Source organism: Ovis canadensis, chromosome 17 (genome assembly GCF_042477335.2).
Source record: "Ovis canadensis isolate MfBH-ARS-UI-01 breed Bighorn chromosome 17, ARS-UI_OviCan_v2, whole genome shotgun sequence".
NCBI lineage: Eukaryota > Metazoa > Chordata > Mammalia > Artiodactyla > Bovidae > Ovis > Ovis canadensis.
This window is the reverse complement of record NC_091261.1, coordinates 54,041,144-54,057,523: the sequence shown is the minus strand read 5'-3', so window position 1 is coordinate 54,057,523 and position 16,380 is coordinate 54,041,144. Positions and strand designations below refer to the sequence as shown.

General features: G+C 40.7%; 1 protein-coding gene across 6 annotated transcripts in view; it reads left to right on the top strand.

The window, feature by feature from the left end:
* GUCY1A1 (guanylate cyclase 1 soluble subunit alpha 1) overlaps positions 1 to 16,035 on the top strand; it is a 65,964-nt gene extending 49,929 nt beyond the window's left edge. For all 6 annotated transcript variants that reach the window (XM_069557325.1, XM_069557330.1, XM_069557326.1 and 3 more), the window contains exons 7-9: positions 1,267 to 1,410; positions 6,007 to 6,161; positions 12,435 to 16,035. In XM_069557325.1, coding sequence (XP_069413426.1) covers positions 1,267 to 1,410; positions 6,007 to 6,161; positions 12,435 to 12,636 — 501 coding nt within the window. In that variant the 3' untranslated portion in view covers positions 12,637 to 16,035. The remainder of the gene's footprint in view (positions 1 to 1,266; positions 1,411 to 6,006; positions 6,162 to 12,434) is intronic.
* The last annotated feature ends 345 nt before the right edge of the window (positions 16,036 to 16,380 follow it).

The window sequence follows — 16,380 nt, the reverse complement described above, 5'->3', positions numbered from 1 at the left end:
CAGCAGACTCAGGGAGCTTGCTTTCCACCAGGAAAACAGACAACAAAAGCATGAATTCACAGCACCCCAGTTGGTGTGCTCTCTCTGGAAGGAAATAGAGCAGGTGCAGGAGAGCCAGGTGAGGGGATTTCACAGAAGTGGCCGGAATCACCTTCCTTGCAAGGTGAGTTTTAGCAAAGCCTGAGGAAACCAAGGACGTGCCTAGTGGTCACCTGCAGGAATACTGATCCAGACAAAGGAATAACAAACGTTTGCTATGTTTGAGGGAAAACAGGAGGCCAGCAGCTTGTGACAAAGTGAGCAAGAAAGAGAATAAGGAGAAGGATTAGGATCAGGGGCAGCAGAAAGGCAGGACAAGAACTTTGGGGCAGCTTAAGGGCTCTGGCATTTATTCTGAGTGAAATAAGCAATTGCTGATGCTGTCCCCCTTTCTCGTCTCTCCCACCTTCAGCCCTCCAGATTGCCAGCTTTGGATCAGAACAGTGATATGATCTAGGTTACAATAAGAATTTGGAGGAGAAAAATGCACCTATTACAGTTTGGTAGCTTATTTGTGGATTTAAATGAACTGTTAGCTTTCTATATTCAGCATGACAAATGAAAATCACTCGTAACAACAGCAATCATGACAATGATAATAACTGATCAATACATGAAATTCACAGAAGAGACTGATTTCCGATAGCTTTCCAATCACCATTGTCTCTGCCTCCCACTTGACATCTTAGTCTCTGTACTTTATGGTTAATATTCATGTAGACAGTTTATCATTGCTATGGCAGCACCAAAAGTTCTTTGAAAAGTTGCAATGTCAGTTTTAACCTTAAATGTATTCATAGGACCTTGATTCAATAGTGACTTTGTTCAAAGCACTGTATTTTATGCTGAGAGATTATATCACCCAATATCTCAAACATATTATAATAGATTCAAAGTACGTCATTTGCTTCTACAAAGTCCATTTTACATGGTGCAGGAAGAAAGAGGTGCAATGATGCGGGGGAATCAGTGGCAAGTCTGGGAGCAGACACCCCTCCTGACACTATTCACAGCAGGGTGCTACCTCTCAGCTTAGAAACTTTGTGAGTTTCCTGGAAAGAAAAACCTTTTCCAAGAGTCTGTGATTGACTCTGATGTTCCATTGGCCCATGAAGGTGAGATTTCTGCTTAATGATGTAATTTCTGCTCTATGATGTACACTGTGGTGCTTCTTGGGCTTTTGTTTTTTTTTGTGTGTGTGTAATGTGGAGAATCTGTTGTGCATAGGTGGAGACGATTGGCGATGCGTACTGTGTGGCTGGGGGTTTACACAAAGAGAGTGACACCCACGCTGTTCAGATCGCGCTGATGGCCCTCAAGATGATGGAGCTCTCTCATGAAGTCGTGTCTCCCCACGGAGAACCCATCAAGGTGAGGCTGTTTATGTGTTGTTCAGGAGATGTCATGAGAGTAAATGCTGGTTAGTTAGTCTTGCTGTATCTCAGTGTTCTCCGAACCCAGGGTAGGCAAGGTGCCAGCGGGAAAGCTGGAAGAAAAGGCAAGGAGCTGTAGGAACTGCAGACATGTTTATTCTCTCCTGACTGGCACAGCAGCCGTAGCAGCGGATAAGCTGTATTTTCTCATGGTTGACCCAGTGGACGCAGCCATAACCGTAGCCATAATGCGGCCTCAAGGGTTTTTCAGGTGGGACTTCTATATGTTTACAGAACAGAAGTGGCCCATGCCCAAGTGGGTACATTATGAGATGCATGCACAGTGCTATAAGTTAGCTCAGCTGTTACATAAGCACGTATTTACAACACATGGGGCCAGAGTGAGAGGCCATGGGGTGAGAGAGCCTGACCGCTACCACCAGCTTGGCTAATTAGCTTTTTCCCTACAGTTAGTTTTCAGTAGAATGGTACATCCATCAGGGTTTAGTTGCATAGAGTAGATCTCCAGCTCGTTGAAGCAGCAGAAGATCTGTAAGTGGCTTACAGATCACTAGGACCAAGAAAGCCATCCATGACTTGAGCTCTCCAAGAGTGGATCCTAAAGCCATGCCTTAGAACCATGGCTTCCTCTGTGATCTGGAAGCTGGTTCTAGAACCACATAGCCACAGCCAGGCAGGAAACCATTGTGCTCAGAAAGTAGCTGTCTCCACTACTGGCTGCACAGCAGAGTTGCACCCACTGTAATTGCATCAGCAACGTGGAAATACTGCATCATGACTCTCACAGATTGAATGACTGGAAACCGCGCTCCCTGCTCAGCCTGGGAGAGGGAGCACGCGGGCTTCTGCTGTGCTCACAAGGGAAGTTGTAGGCAGAAATCCAGGTTCCCAGAGCTCATGCAAGGGCGTCTGATTCACCAAAACCTCAGTACATCTAGAAACTTCAAGGGAGTTTGAAAAATGTAGGTTTGGGTTTTCTGAGCCTGGCAGGGGAGGAATTTAACCCGAATGAATGTGGACTGGTAATCTAGTAATATTTTCCGGGACACATAAAATTCCAAAATTTCTAAATAAGCCAGATCCCAGAATAATAATATCTTATTGCAGATGATAAAATAAAATTCACGTGCCTGGCTTAGATTTAATAGATAACACATGAACAGATATCTTTATTTGTCCCACTTGAAGTGAATCAGTCACTTAACTTTTATAGAACAGTCCTCAATTGATGACCTTCAGAAATGGGCCTTTGAAATAATATGGAATCCTATCTGGCATGGTATAAAATACAGAGAGAAGGAAGAAAAAGAAGTTTAGCCAGAGCTCTTGCTTATACCATAAAGAACCTGCCTGCAATGCAGGAGACCCAGGTTCAGTCCCTCAGTTGGAAAGATCCTCTGGAGAAGGGAACGGCTACCCACTCCAGCATCGTGCCTGGAGAATGTGAAGGACAGAGGAGCCTGGCAGGCTACAGTCCATGGTGTCACAAAGAGTCAGACATGACTGAGCCATTAACTTTCACTTTCTTTTTCTCTCCAATGTTAATATTAATAGAAGCTGTATGTGTAAGCCTTCACAACTATTTTTTAAGAGAATGGTTGTCCTAGTTATATAGTGATGTATGACATGCTTCCCTAAAGTTAGTGGTGTAAAACCACAGAGCTTTTGTGATGCATTGATTCTGTGCAGTGGAATTTGGATGAGGCGTAGCACGAATACCTTGTCATTTCTCACAGTATCTGGTGCCTCCACTGGGAAATCTCAGTGGTTGAGGGCATGCAGAGTAGCTGGGATTACATCACTTGAACCAGAGCACCATTTCAAGATGCCTCACCTGCCTGGTTATGGTTGGGCATGGCAGAGGGTGGACCCAAGCTGAGATTGTCAGCCCAGTGCTTACACGTCCTGCTCCGTCTGGACAGCCTTGGGATAGTCACACTTCTTTCCTGGGGGTGGGTGTCCACTGAAAAAAGTTGGTATCTGCTGCATGGCCTTTTATACCTTGGCCTTAAGAGATACATGGTGACACGTCCATTGTATTGGTCAAACCAACCTTAAGCCTGCCCAGAAGGGAGAAGACATAGATGCCAGGTCACAACAGGAAGAGTGTGAAACAATTCTCCACAGTGTTTTAAAAGCATCACAGTGTCTGAATTTTCCAGATGGTTAATTTCTATAATTTTTTAGAAAATAATTATATTTTGTTTCATTTTTTTGATGAGGAATCTCATGGCATCAAAGTGAATACATAAAATATCCGGATTAATAATAAACCCAGTGATCTCCACTTAAATGGGTTCTATAATTAAGATGCGTATGTTTGGGGAAGGGGTTTAATGCCATGATTTTTGACATTTGTAGAAATGTACTTTTACAGTATTGCAATTGCAAGAATTTTTTATAGCTAATTTCAAAGATGGTTACCCAGGTGATAATAATTTAGCTTTGCTGCTGCTGCTGCTGCTGCTAAGTCGCTTCAGTCATGTCTGACTCTGAGTGACCCCATAGACAGTAGCCCATCAGGCTCCTCTGTCCCTGGGATTCTCCAGGCAAGTTTTACTGACCTATAAATTCAAGTTTAAACATGCCTTTTTATTTGTACTGACCTAGGAAACTTCTGATGGCCTTAGGGGTTACTCATGAATTAACAAAAGTGCAGACTGTTTTTAGTAGTGAGAAAAAAACACTAATGTGTGTCACGGGAGCAGTTGTGACTTAAACATTTTGCTTAGTATATATATAGTATATGTAACGTATAGTTACATGAACCACATTGTTGAGGAATCCACAATTCAGTGATAGACAAGGGCAGTCAAGACTCTACTGGATTTGAAGCTGTGTGTTTCTTGTCCTATAATGAGCTTGTCCTATTAAAAGCTAGAATAACTAGGTACAAGGGAGAAACTGGTTTAGTGAGAAGAGTGCCCAAAGAAAATAAAAACTTATGAAAATATGCCTGGTATTTATAAGCAGAAGATAGCCTTTTGTCACCTTTTCTTGGTTTGTTTAAATTGTTCTTTGTTAATTGTTTATGTATAGAACCATATTCTCCTAAGGAAGAAAGAGCCGGATGCAATAGAAATTTGTTTTTGTGCTTAAAGTAAAACTGATGAAGAAGAGGCTTTAAAAGTAATCCAATCTTGAATTTTTTAGGTGAGGAAAGAGTTCAAGGGAAATGTGGAGATTTAGAGAAAGTCAGACAACCAGACGCAGAGAACAAGCCAGTGGTCACCAGTGAGAAGCAGGTAGAGGGAGAGGGCAGGGAGTGGGGGTCAGAGATGCAGACCACTAGGCATGAAATAAGTTACAGGATGTAATGTACAGTGCAGGAAAAGGAGCTAACATTCTATAATAACTTTGTGTGGGGCATGATCTGTAAAATCTTGAACAATTATATTGTACATCTGAAAATAATAACGTAAGTCAAGTATACTTCGATTAAAAAAGTCAGACTGCTAGCTATTAGCAGAATTTTGGTTTCTAATACAAATCCCCTGATTTATGATGTAGTGCTTTTGTTTAAAAATGTTGCAGAATACATGGTTTAACAAATGATTCTCAGAAGTTTCTAGAAGAGGTCTGAAATTAGCCATAAAACTTGGGAAGTCTGGAGTCTCCTGTATTCTAAATTACGTCTAAGTGACTAAGTCCTTAGCCTCTGTGTACAATACAGGGATCTAATGGAACTTGTTTTAAATGGTCAACTGAACATAGAATTTGAAAATAGCAAACATGGTGTCTGATTGTCATCTTAAACATCCTTACTCTCACTTGCTTCATTGTAGCAGTGATTTAAAAATCTGTGCCTCCTCTAAGATCAGCCAGTTTTCAGTCTAAAAGATCCCAGTTTAAAACATTGTCTTAACTGCTCTCCAAATTATCGATAGCTTTCAGAATTCCTAAACATTCACCTCAGTGTATGCTGACTGCCTCTTGTACCCAGATATGGCACGACTCTTATTTTCCATGGATCCAGATGTTGTTGACTGAAGTGTTTATAGTCGCTGCGATCCAGGCTCAGCAATGCCAGCTTTCTGCTTCCTCTGTCATTTTCTGCTTCAATATTACAATCCTTTGTCTCCTCGGGTTGGTCATTTGAATAGTGAGGCAGTGTCTGGCATAAAGTTCTTGTGAGCAAAATACCTAAACACCCACACTTTATATCCTGAGAAGTGACCATGTTTTGGGAAACAGCTTCTGGGCTCCAGAAGTCCTGTCTCTCTCACCCAGTGGACAGAGCAGGTTCACATAGCCTGCAGAGACTTCGTCTGGTCACCGTGGCGACTGTGGTAGGTTCGTGGGGGGCTTTGATTCAGATTGGAAAGACGGGTGAAATACACATTGTGTGATAAACCCAAGTGCATCCATGGAGAAGCGAAGAGGGGTGACTGATGCCCCACTAGTGGTTCTTCCTTGGAAGGGAGGAGTAGAGGAGCATCAGCTGGAGGTTTGGAGGAAGGAGGAGGTGTGGGAAGAGCGAAGAGTATAATAATTTCAACAGGTCCACAAACAGCACTGACAAGCAGGAGTGGTTTTCCAGTGGCGAGAACACTGACTGACTTTTCGCTTTCAGATGCGCATTGGGCTGCATTCTGGGTCAGTTTTTGCTGGAGTTGTTGGAGTTAAAATGCCTCGCTACTGCCTTTTTGGAAACAATGTCACCCTGGCTAACAAATTTGAATCGTGCAGTGTCCCCCGGAAAATCAACGTCAGCCCAACCACTTACAGGTATGACCCCACTGAGCGCCTGAAATGTACTCTTGTTATTTTTGTTCATTGATTTGTCTCATTCTTTGTAACATTTTCTTGCTTAGATAATATTAGAGAAAAGCCATAATTGTGTCATCCTCATTTTAACTGTTTTTAAACTACTTGTTAGTCTATGGGAATGACCCTCCTGAGATACCTGTAGCCTGGCTGACATCCTCAATGTATATCCTGTCTCCCCCATTACTACCCTTTAAGCAAAGGGTAATAATGTATTCCTTCTCACGGGCTTGGAAGGTATTCTAACACTGACCAGAGTTACAGAGACCACACAAGTTGATGGGCATGGTCCCTGAAAAGAATGCCCTTAATTCATGTGCCAGGTGTGTATACATTTTATCTGCTTTGAAAAATCAAATTATAATGGAAATCCTTGAAGAACAAAAAGGTTTTCCAGATCTAAGCAAGTGAACTGCTATGATGGTTTCATAGCATCTTCTTTCTACTCCAAACAACTTTCCTTTCCAGCCCTGATTCTAAGTTGAAAACCTTGCTTTGTTTTGCACAAGAAAGGTTGAAACCTGCTAAGAACCACGCCAGCTTCATGCTCAGATCCAGTGCACCTGGCTCCCTGGCACCCTTAACTGTGTGTGGTTCTTGTCCTGGGGACCGACAGCCCTGCTCTGGATTTGCTGTCCTTTCAAACATTTTCTTTTGAAAATATCAGCCTGCTCTATGATCAGTTCCTCCAATGAAATGATTCTTCCCATTAAAATACAGCCATATCTGTTTACTTACCTCTTTAAAGGTAACATCTTTGTTTTGTTTCCAATACTATCTCTGCTGTCTCCTTGTGTTCTAGAAAAACTCTGCACACAGGTCGTCTATGCTCAGGGCCTCCCTTGCTCTTCAGCTCACTCTGGTCAGTGTTTGTCCCTCACAGGCCACTCCAGTGGATCCCAGCAGGGTCATGGGCACCTCTTGCTAAACTCAGGGTCAGTTCTCTCGCCTTACTTCCTCACCATCTCAGGATGTTTTGAATATCTTCTTCTTCAGGCTTTTGTGACAATGGATTCACCAGGTTCCCTTGTGGCTGCGCCTTCTCCTTGTCTTGGTTGCTGCTGTCTCCACAAAACCGTTCCCCGCCAGGTTATTGGCATCCTTAATCAGTAGAAACTGACTAGAGGCCAGATAGAAAATTTAGGCAAGGCTTTATTGGGGCCCCTGCTGCAGCAGGAGGGAGTGAGAACAAGTAACAACAAGTTTCCCTTGCTTGCTCCTGGAGTGGAGGATAAGCTAGTTGCTTTGATGGGGTGAGGGTAGGGTGTGTCCAGGGGTCTGGCTGAAGGTGTGGCTTAGGTGGATTCCCCATCCCTCTGGTGGTGTTGAGTGCGGGGGCCTGTGCAGTACCCTACTTTTGCTTCCAATCCCCTGCTTTTGCTCCTCAGAAGTGGCAGTTGGGTTTTTAGTCTTTTTGTATTTTTTGGTCCAAAATTTGCTCCAGCTGCTTATGCACATAATTATTTCCACTCCCACAGTTTCTTTGTGTTTCGTTGCTGGAGGAGAAGTTTGTCCAGGTGCAAGCATCGCAGCAAAGGATCCCCAGGTCCCAGGCTGTCTCAAAACCACCAAACTTTGGAAAATTGTCCTGCCCAGGGCCATGTCTGTATTCTCACTTTTCCAAAATTTTATGGTTTACCACTTTTATCTCTAGCCTGACCCATGATTCTCCACTGAGCTAGACTCATATAACTCTGTCCTGTATTTCTCCTCGGATGACTAATTGACCTATTAGATGGCTAATGTGATCATATTAGAACAACTGATTTCAAATTCTACTTTCCATGTGGATAAAATCTACTTTCCACCCAGCGAAACTCCATCAGTCTCTTTAAAGAGCAGCAGTGTCTACCTAGTTACTCAAACCAGGGACCTGGTGATCCGTCCCTTCTCCCCATCATGCCCCAGCCCTGCCTCCACATGTGTGTCCTGCACATAGCCTTTCTCACCTCCTCCAGTGCTACCACCCCAGCCCAGCATCACCCTCACTCTTGTATCTCGTGTGCCTCCTCCTTGGCTCATCCTCCACACAAGAGCCAAGTTCTCTTCCTAAAGCATAAGCAGATCTGTCATCCCTGCCCTACAAGCCCTCCAGTGGCCTCCACTGCCACCAGGGTAAAATCAGACTCGTAACCACAGACTCAAGTGGTATCTCTGGTCATAGTCACATCAGCTCTTACCACCTCATTTTCTTCCACTTTCTCCTTATTTCATGGATCCTGCAACCCCAGCCTCATTTTTATCCATCAGACTTGCTAAACTGATTCCTGAATGGAGGATGACTGCTTTCCCTTTCTCTCCTGGGTCATCTCCTGTTTTCCTCCTTCTCGTGATCTGACCTTAAGTCAGATGTCTCCTCTTCAGGGACACATTCCTCACCTGCCCTGGACATAGCCTCGCGTGGTCATCTCAGCTCATCCCTGTGCCTGAAATGGTTAAGTTCAGGACAAGGGTAGATTTTATGAGAATTTATGCAGATATAAAAGGTGATTGTTTCTTTGCAGAGCTTTAATGATCGAATGTTAAATCCTGGAATGGTATTTCTCAACACAATAATATTAGGAAGCTTACCTTCCTTGAAATATTTATGAAACATGTACAGTTAGGATGCAGACTACATCCCCACAGCCCAAAATATCCACTACCTTCAAACTTCTGTTTCCAAATTCTAATCAGTAATTTAGAAAGTAGCAATGTAATAGCAGTTATACATTCCTTTCTTTTAAATGTCATGCGGAGTTTTATTCTCGGGGACAATATTCTGCATTTTTATTTGTTTTTACGGAAGTGCAGAGAACTCACAGAGACTAGGTTTGGTATTGTTTGAGTTTTGGTTCAGTGGATTGACGAGAAGGGTGTGTGATGATCCAAGATCATTACAGACAAAACTGGCAGATGGGGCATAATGGAGCCACCCCTGTGGGTGGAAAGGTTGACCTAGGAACTCCTGAGGTGACACGGAAGCAGGACTTGGATTCCATGAGGGAACAAGGAGCGTAAAAGGCAGATGACGGAATTAAGAGAGTTGATGCAGCCGCTTGGAGGACATGGTGTCCAGTCTGGGGGAGTAAGAAAACCGCCTTCTGCATGTGAGCATCCGCCCTGGGACTGTTGCTGCTAATCTTGGATCTTTCTCCCCTCAAGTTTTTGTCTAAATGGCTTTATATTTCCAACCTGTTTTTCTTATAAGTCTGGATCTTTTAAAAAAGATGATTTAATGAACATTTCTAATTCCATGACACTGTGTTTATCTGTAAGTTTCTTCAAAAAGCATGGGATTTGTAGTCAGAAGACATGTCTTATGGGTCCCCAGTACAGGGCTTACCAGCTGTGTGATCTTAAGAAAGGCTCTTAATACGTTCTAATGATTTGCTTTAAAGCCACTTCTAAATGCGCCAGATACAAAAATAAAACCAGAGAAAAATAGACTCCCACTCAACCTGTCCATATTCTTTGGCCACTTGCCTTGAATCCATTCAATATTATGTTTTTGAGATTTTTTTTCTTGATAAAATGTAAATCCAGTTCATATAAATCTAGTTCACTTAGTTAAAGTATTCCAAATGCAGTGGTAAGCTGGTCAACCAGCTTGGGGAGTGAAGTAGATACTCCCTGACTTCTAGCATTTACCATTTCTAAAGTATAAACACTACACTGTGGCTGGTTTCAGCCTATCCATGGTTTAATTGGCTTGCAGATTCCTGAGTATCTAACAGTTGGTTCTCCCAGGCAGGTCAGAGATAAATCTAACATGTCACTGTGATATAATATGTATTCTAGGATATAAGTAAGCCACTCTGTTTTCTCTCCATGGTTAATTTCAGGATAGCCAGTTTTTCATTATTATGCAAAGTGATTTGATAAATATACTTATATACATGTCTCTAGATAACATACCTATGAATGATATTCCCAGATCGTGAGCTTCATTACTCAGTTTCAGCTTTACACAGCATCACTCAGCTGTCCAAACCCATCTGTGTTCCATTGTGTCTGAAGGTTTCTATTTCCCAATGCCTGATATTATCAAATTTATTGTTACCAATATGGCAGGTGTTATGTGACATCCAATTGATGATTAGTGAATCTTGTTTAAACAATTTATTTAATCTTCATAACTGTCCTAAGAGACCTGTATTATTATGAAAGTGAAAGTGAAAGTGTTAGTCACTCAGTCGTGTTTGACTCTTTGCAACCCCATGGATGGTAGCCTGCCAGGCTCCTCTGTCCATGGAATTATCCAGGCAAGAATACTGGAGTGGGTTGCCATGCCCTTCTCCAAAGGATGGAAGAGAGGAAGCTAGAGATGGGGTTCCATCTCCAGGGGATCTTCTCAACCCAGGGACTGAACCCAGGTCTCCTGCATTGCAGGCGAATTCTTTACCATTTGAGCCACGAGAGAAGCCCTGTGTATTATTATAGTTCCTTTTCAAAGGCTAGAAATCTGACATCTTTGCTGTTATTCAAACTTAGATCTACCACACTTTGAAGCTTACACTTTCAATACTGTGGAATTCTGTAATGTTTCACTATATATTACCAACTACTATGCCTTATAAATAATAGGTACTTGAAATATTTACAAATCCATGACTAAAACATCATTTCACTTGTTTTATTCTTTTGCAGACCAGATATTTATTGATACGCTTATAAAATTAGTTAATTGAACACTCTTGTGTATTCTGTCTGAGGTCTGTAATCCTTGAGATCTTCATGTCTATATAGCAGTTTCCTCAGTACATATAGAGCATCACAGTTCTGAACTTTAGCATGATATCATCACTCTTTTCATTTAGATGTCCCATTGCAAGCTAGGGAGTGGAAGGGAAGATATGAGTAATTTTCTGTAGAAGCTGGTTTAGAGCTTGTTCTCATCCATGGCCTGAATAATAGATCAGAGAGATGCTTATTAAGTTTACATTTGACAGAGACCTCGGGAAGCAAATGGGAAGAGGAGCCAGTAACTTAATCAGCGTGATTAGAATTTAAAATAAGTTTATCCTCATGGACCAATGAAGCAAATAATAAAAGCTGGTAGAACATCTGAATTTAAGAGGAAATTTAATTCTTAAGAATTTAAGAAGAAAACATATTGCAAATATCAGATAGTAAGTAGAGTATCCATGTATGCAACTAAACCGCACTTTAGTCCTACTAACCTAGAATTCATAAAAACTTTATCCAAAGAGATCCCAAAGTTATTTCCCCATTTTGTGTGTGCACTCAGTTGCTTTGGTTGTGCCTGACTCTTTGTGACTCCGTGGACCGTAGGCCACCAGGCTCCTCTCTCCATGGAGTATTTCTGGCAGGAATACTGGAGTGGGTTGTCATGCCCTCCTCCAAGGGATCTTCCCAGACCAAGGACTGAACCTGCATCTCCTGCATTGCAGGCAGATTCTTTACCACTGAGTCCCTGGGAAAGCCCCATTCTCACATTATATGTGTGTGTATGTATGTCTGTATGTCTGTATGTATACATATATATATATACATATATATATATATATAGATAGATAGATAGATAGATAGATAGATAGATAGGGCTTCCCTGGTAGCTAAGCTGGTAAAGAATCTGCCTGCAATGCAGGAGATCCTGGTTCGATTCTTGGGTTGGGAAGATCCCCTGGAGAAGGGAACAGCTACCTGCTCCACTATTCTGGCTTGGAAAATTCCATGAACTGTATAGTTCATGGGATCACAAAGAGGTGGACACAACTGAGCGACTTTCACTTTCATATATATATATGTGTGTGTATATATTATATAGAACTTTTCTTTCAAAAGTTCTTGCCCATGATTATTTCTCGGTAATATTTACAAAATGAATGGATATAGTGTCTTATATCTTTCAACTCCTTCAGTTCTGTAATATTATTTTCTTATATTATTAGACTTTGCATCATTTGGGTTTTTTCCACTACTATGAATTGCACTGTTGTATAGATTATGGATGATATCTTTACAAAAATATTTTATAGTAATTTTTCCCAATATGAGTGAAATCTTTTATCTGGTGGAACTTTCTGTTATTGTGAATTGATTCTTCATTGTTCTTCTGTGAAGAACAATGTGTTTGTAAATATCATTAGGATTTTTCTGTCAATCACACTGAAGATGGTGGGTTTATCAACATTCTCAGGAATGTTCCCTTAGTTATGTTGCCTTTTCTTGACTAGACAGTTACGTCAATGTTGAGTTTTATGATCAATATCTGCCTTTTAATCTTTCCAGATTACTCAAGGACTGTCCTGGTTTTGTGTTTACACCTCGATCAAGGGAAGAACTTCCACCAAACTTTCCTAGTGACATTCCTGGGATCTGTCATTTTCTGGAAGCGTATCAGCAAGGAACAACTTCAAAGCCATGGTTCCAGAAAAGAGATGTTGAGGAAGCCAATGCCAATTTTTTAGGCAAAGCCTCAGGAATAGATTAACCAAACACACACCTGATTGTTAGCCTTTGGGGTTTGACTCCTTGGAACGTGAGTGGACCCTCTGAGAGCACACTGGCATGGTGGTGAGCTGAGGATCAGTACTAACATTTCAGGAGCCAAGTCACCATCTACTTTTTCTTCCACTTAACATGACAAAAATGTATTCACTTCAATATTCAATTTTTCAGTGAAAAACAAAGAAACCTCAAAAAGTGACTTTGAGGGGATATTTCTGTTATATAAGAATCACTTATTACCTGTACTCAGAACTCAGCACCTTGTACATAAATCAGGTAATGTAGTGACCTGTACCACCTGGTGAGCTGTCTGCGTACTCTGCCCTGGCTGAATGCCCTGGTTATCAAAGTGCTTGTGGTAGTGTTGATTGCCTTAAAAATGCTTTTTGAATAGAAACGATAGTCTTGAAACCATAAGTTCTTTGAACCTTTCAACTGTACATTTTGTTACGTTTCCTCATTTAACAGTTAGCCTATATAATAAGATAGACTGAGGTTTTGTTTTTTTTTTCCTGTTGCACTTTTTTCTCTTTCCTTTTCTTAAAGAAAATAAGCCATTATGGGTTAGATGCAATATGAATCTAAAGTAGTTCTCCTGTAAATATCAAGATGATTTTATAAAAATATTCTCTGCAACATAATATGTCATAAAAATAAGTATTTCCTTTTTTGACATTTGTAAAAGTCTATACATGGTAAAGGCTCTTTTAATTCATAATAGCAATTTCATTTCTATTAATTCATTTTTGTGTCATCTTCAGGGTAAAAGAGGGTTATGGCCTATATTAAAATGCAATAATATCATTATGATTTACTTTAACTGAAGCAACATGGAGTAAAGGCAGCATTCAGGAAGCGAGCCCTGAAGTCAGAAGTGAAGTGCTTACACACACAGGAGTAACTTGGACCTATTTCAGCAGACACCCTCCATTGCCAGGCTGAGCCACAGAAAGTTGCATTAGGAAAATCTAAGTTCAGTAGTCGGAAATAAGACTTGTTCTTTTTGCTGATAGCTTATTTTTAAGTATTTGTGTTGAGCACTTTGGTGTGTATATATGTCCTCAGAATCAAGCTTTTGTCTTAAGTACACATCTGTGAATATTTTATTCTAGTGAAATAACTCAATGATATTTTTAAAGGGAATGTTAATGTCGATGAAGAAAATGATGCTGTGATTTCATTCTGGAACTTTCAAAACATTTTTCTGGAACATAAACTTTTATTTTTAGTGATGTTAGTCTAAGATCTCTGCTGAACTAAATAACATACAGAGTTTGGTTGGAGATAAGATCTGATTTTTAAATGAATACAGCTTCAAAGCTAGAGAAGAGGAACATAAAAGTGTTTAAGTCACTATTAGCAGAGTTATAGATACAGCAAACTCTTATTTGTGGATCTGAGAAGTAATTCAGCTTAAAAATTTAAAAATTACATCCATTGGTCCCCAGGCTAGTCCATGGTGACCTCAGGAATACCAGTAATTTCTGATAGGTCTCTTAGCATCCCTGTGTATTACTATATATATTACAATAATTATTATTTACTCAATAATGATCCTGTGTCTTGAAGCACTGATGTGGCTCATTAAATGCCAATCCTATTATTGGGGACTACCACAGGACTTGGAAAAATATAGTTATAATCTTTCAAGTATATGAAATTAATAAAAGAATTTAAAAGTAAAATAAAGACTTAAATATATTTTTCTTTCTGGAACTGAGCCCTTATTACAAGGAAAATATTAGAAATTAAGGAAAATTAAAAAGCATAAAATGTGTGTTATTTATCATCTGTTTAAGCAGACCCAAATTTGCTAATAATTTACGTTCCAAAAGTTGTAAGTTAATTGGAATTCAAAAAATATTCTCTCTGTGTGTGTATAAATACATGTACACACACAGAACCAGCGAAGGAAAATATAAACAATCTGTTGTTCAGTCGCAAAGTCATGTCCAACTCTTTACAGCCCCATGGACTGCAACATGCCACGTTCCTCTGTCCTCCATTATCTCCTGGAATTTGCTCAAATTCATGTTCATTGAGTCAGTGATGCTCTCCAATCATCTCATCCTCTGCTGCCCTCTTCTCCTTTTGCCTTCAATCTTTCCCAGCAGTAGGGTCTTTTCCAATGAGTCGGCTTATTGCATCAGGTGGCCAAAGTATTGGAGCTTCAGCTTCAGCTTCACCATCATAGCTTTGAACATTCTTTGGCATTGCCTTTCTTTGGGATTGGAATGAGAACTGACCTTTTCCAGTCCTGTGGCTACTGCTGAGTTTTCCAAATTTACTGACATATTGAGCGCAGCATTTTCACAGCAACATCTTTTAGGATTTGAAACGTTCAGCTGGAATTCCATCACCTCTACTAGCTTTGTTCGTACTATTACTTCCTAAGTCCCACTTGACTTCACACTCCAGGATGTCTGACTCTAGGTGAGTGACCCCACCATCATGGTTATCTGAGTCATTAAGATCTTTTTTTTTTTTGCATAGTTTTCCTGTGTATTTTTGCTACCTCTTCTTAATCTCTTATGCTTCTGTTAGGTCCTTACTGTTTCTGTCTTTTATTGTGCCCATCCTTGCATGAAATGTTTCCTTGATATCTCTAATTTTCTTGAAGAGATCTCTAGTCTTTCCTACTCTATTGTTTTCCTCTATTTCTTTGCATTGTTCATTTAAATAGGCCTTCTTATCTCTCCTTGCTATCCTCTGAAACTCTGCATTCAATTGGGAATATCTTTCCCTTTCTCCCTTGCTATTTGCTTCTCTTGTTTCCTCAGCTATTTTTGTAAAGAATCCTCAGACAACCACTTTGTCTGCTTGCATTTCCTTTTCTTTGGGATGATTTTGGTCACTGCCTCCTCTACAACGTTACAAACTTCCATCCACAGTTCTTTAGGTACTCTGTCTACCAGGTCTAATCTCTTGAATCTATTCATCACCTCCACTGTTTCATCATAAAGGATTTGATTTAGGTCATACCTGAATGGCCTAGTGGTTTTCCCTACTTTCTTCAGTTTATGACTGAATTTTGCAATATGGAGCTCATGATCTGAGCCACAAACAGCCCAAGGTCTTTCTTGTCTTTGCTGACTGTTACAGAGCTTCTTCATCTTTGGCTGCAAAGAATATACTCAATCTGATTGCGGTATTTACCATCTGGTGATGTCCAAGTATAGAGTTGTCTCTTGTGTTGTTGGATGAGGGTATTTGCTATGACCAGCATTTTCTGTTGACCAGACTCTGTTGGAAACAATCTGAGGGAAATGTAAGCAATCTGAGTGAAAGCTACATGGGAATTCCTTGTACTATTCCTGCAATCTTTCCATAAGTTTGATGTTTTATCCAAAGAAAAAGTTATTAAAATATGTTTTCTCAAAAATATTCAATCACTTGTTATAGATTACCTAGCCCAGTGTGCAAAGGCTTCTTAACTATGGGATGCTACATAACCAGATGGACACACAACATTTCCATGATGGAATGCACTCAAAATCTGCAACTTGGATGCTAAACACTTGGAGGAATCCCTTTCTCATCTCTGCCTTATCAATTCTAGAGTATGTACTTGTCAGAGACACATTCAGGTCTGGGTCACTGAAGGTGCCCAGGGACAGAGCCTGAGGGTAAGTTCACAAGGAAAGTGAAGGACCAAGACAGAGGCTTGAGACTGGCGTGGAGTTGAGAATGGAGAAAGAGTGGACACAGAAGGTCTCTGACAGGGTTG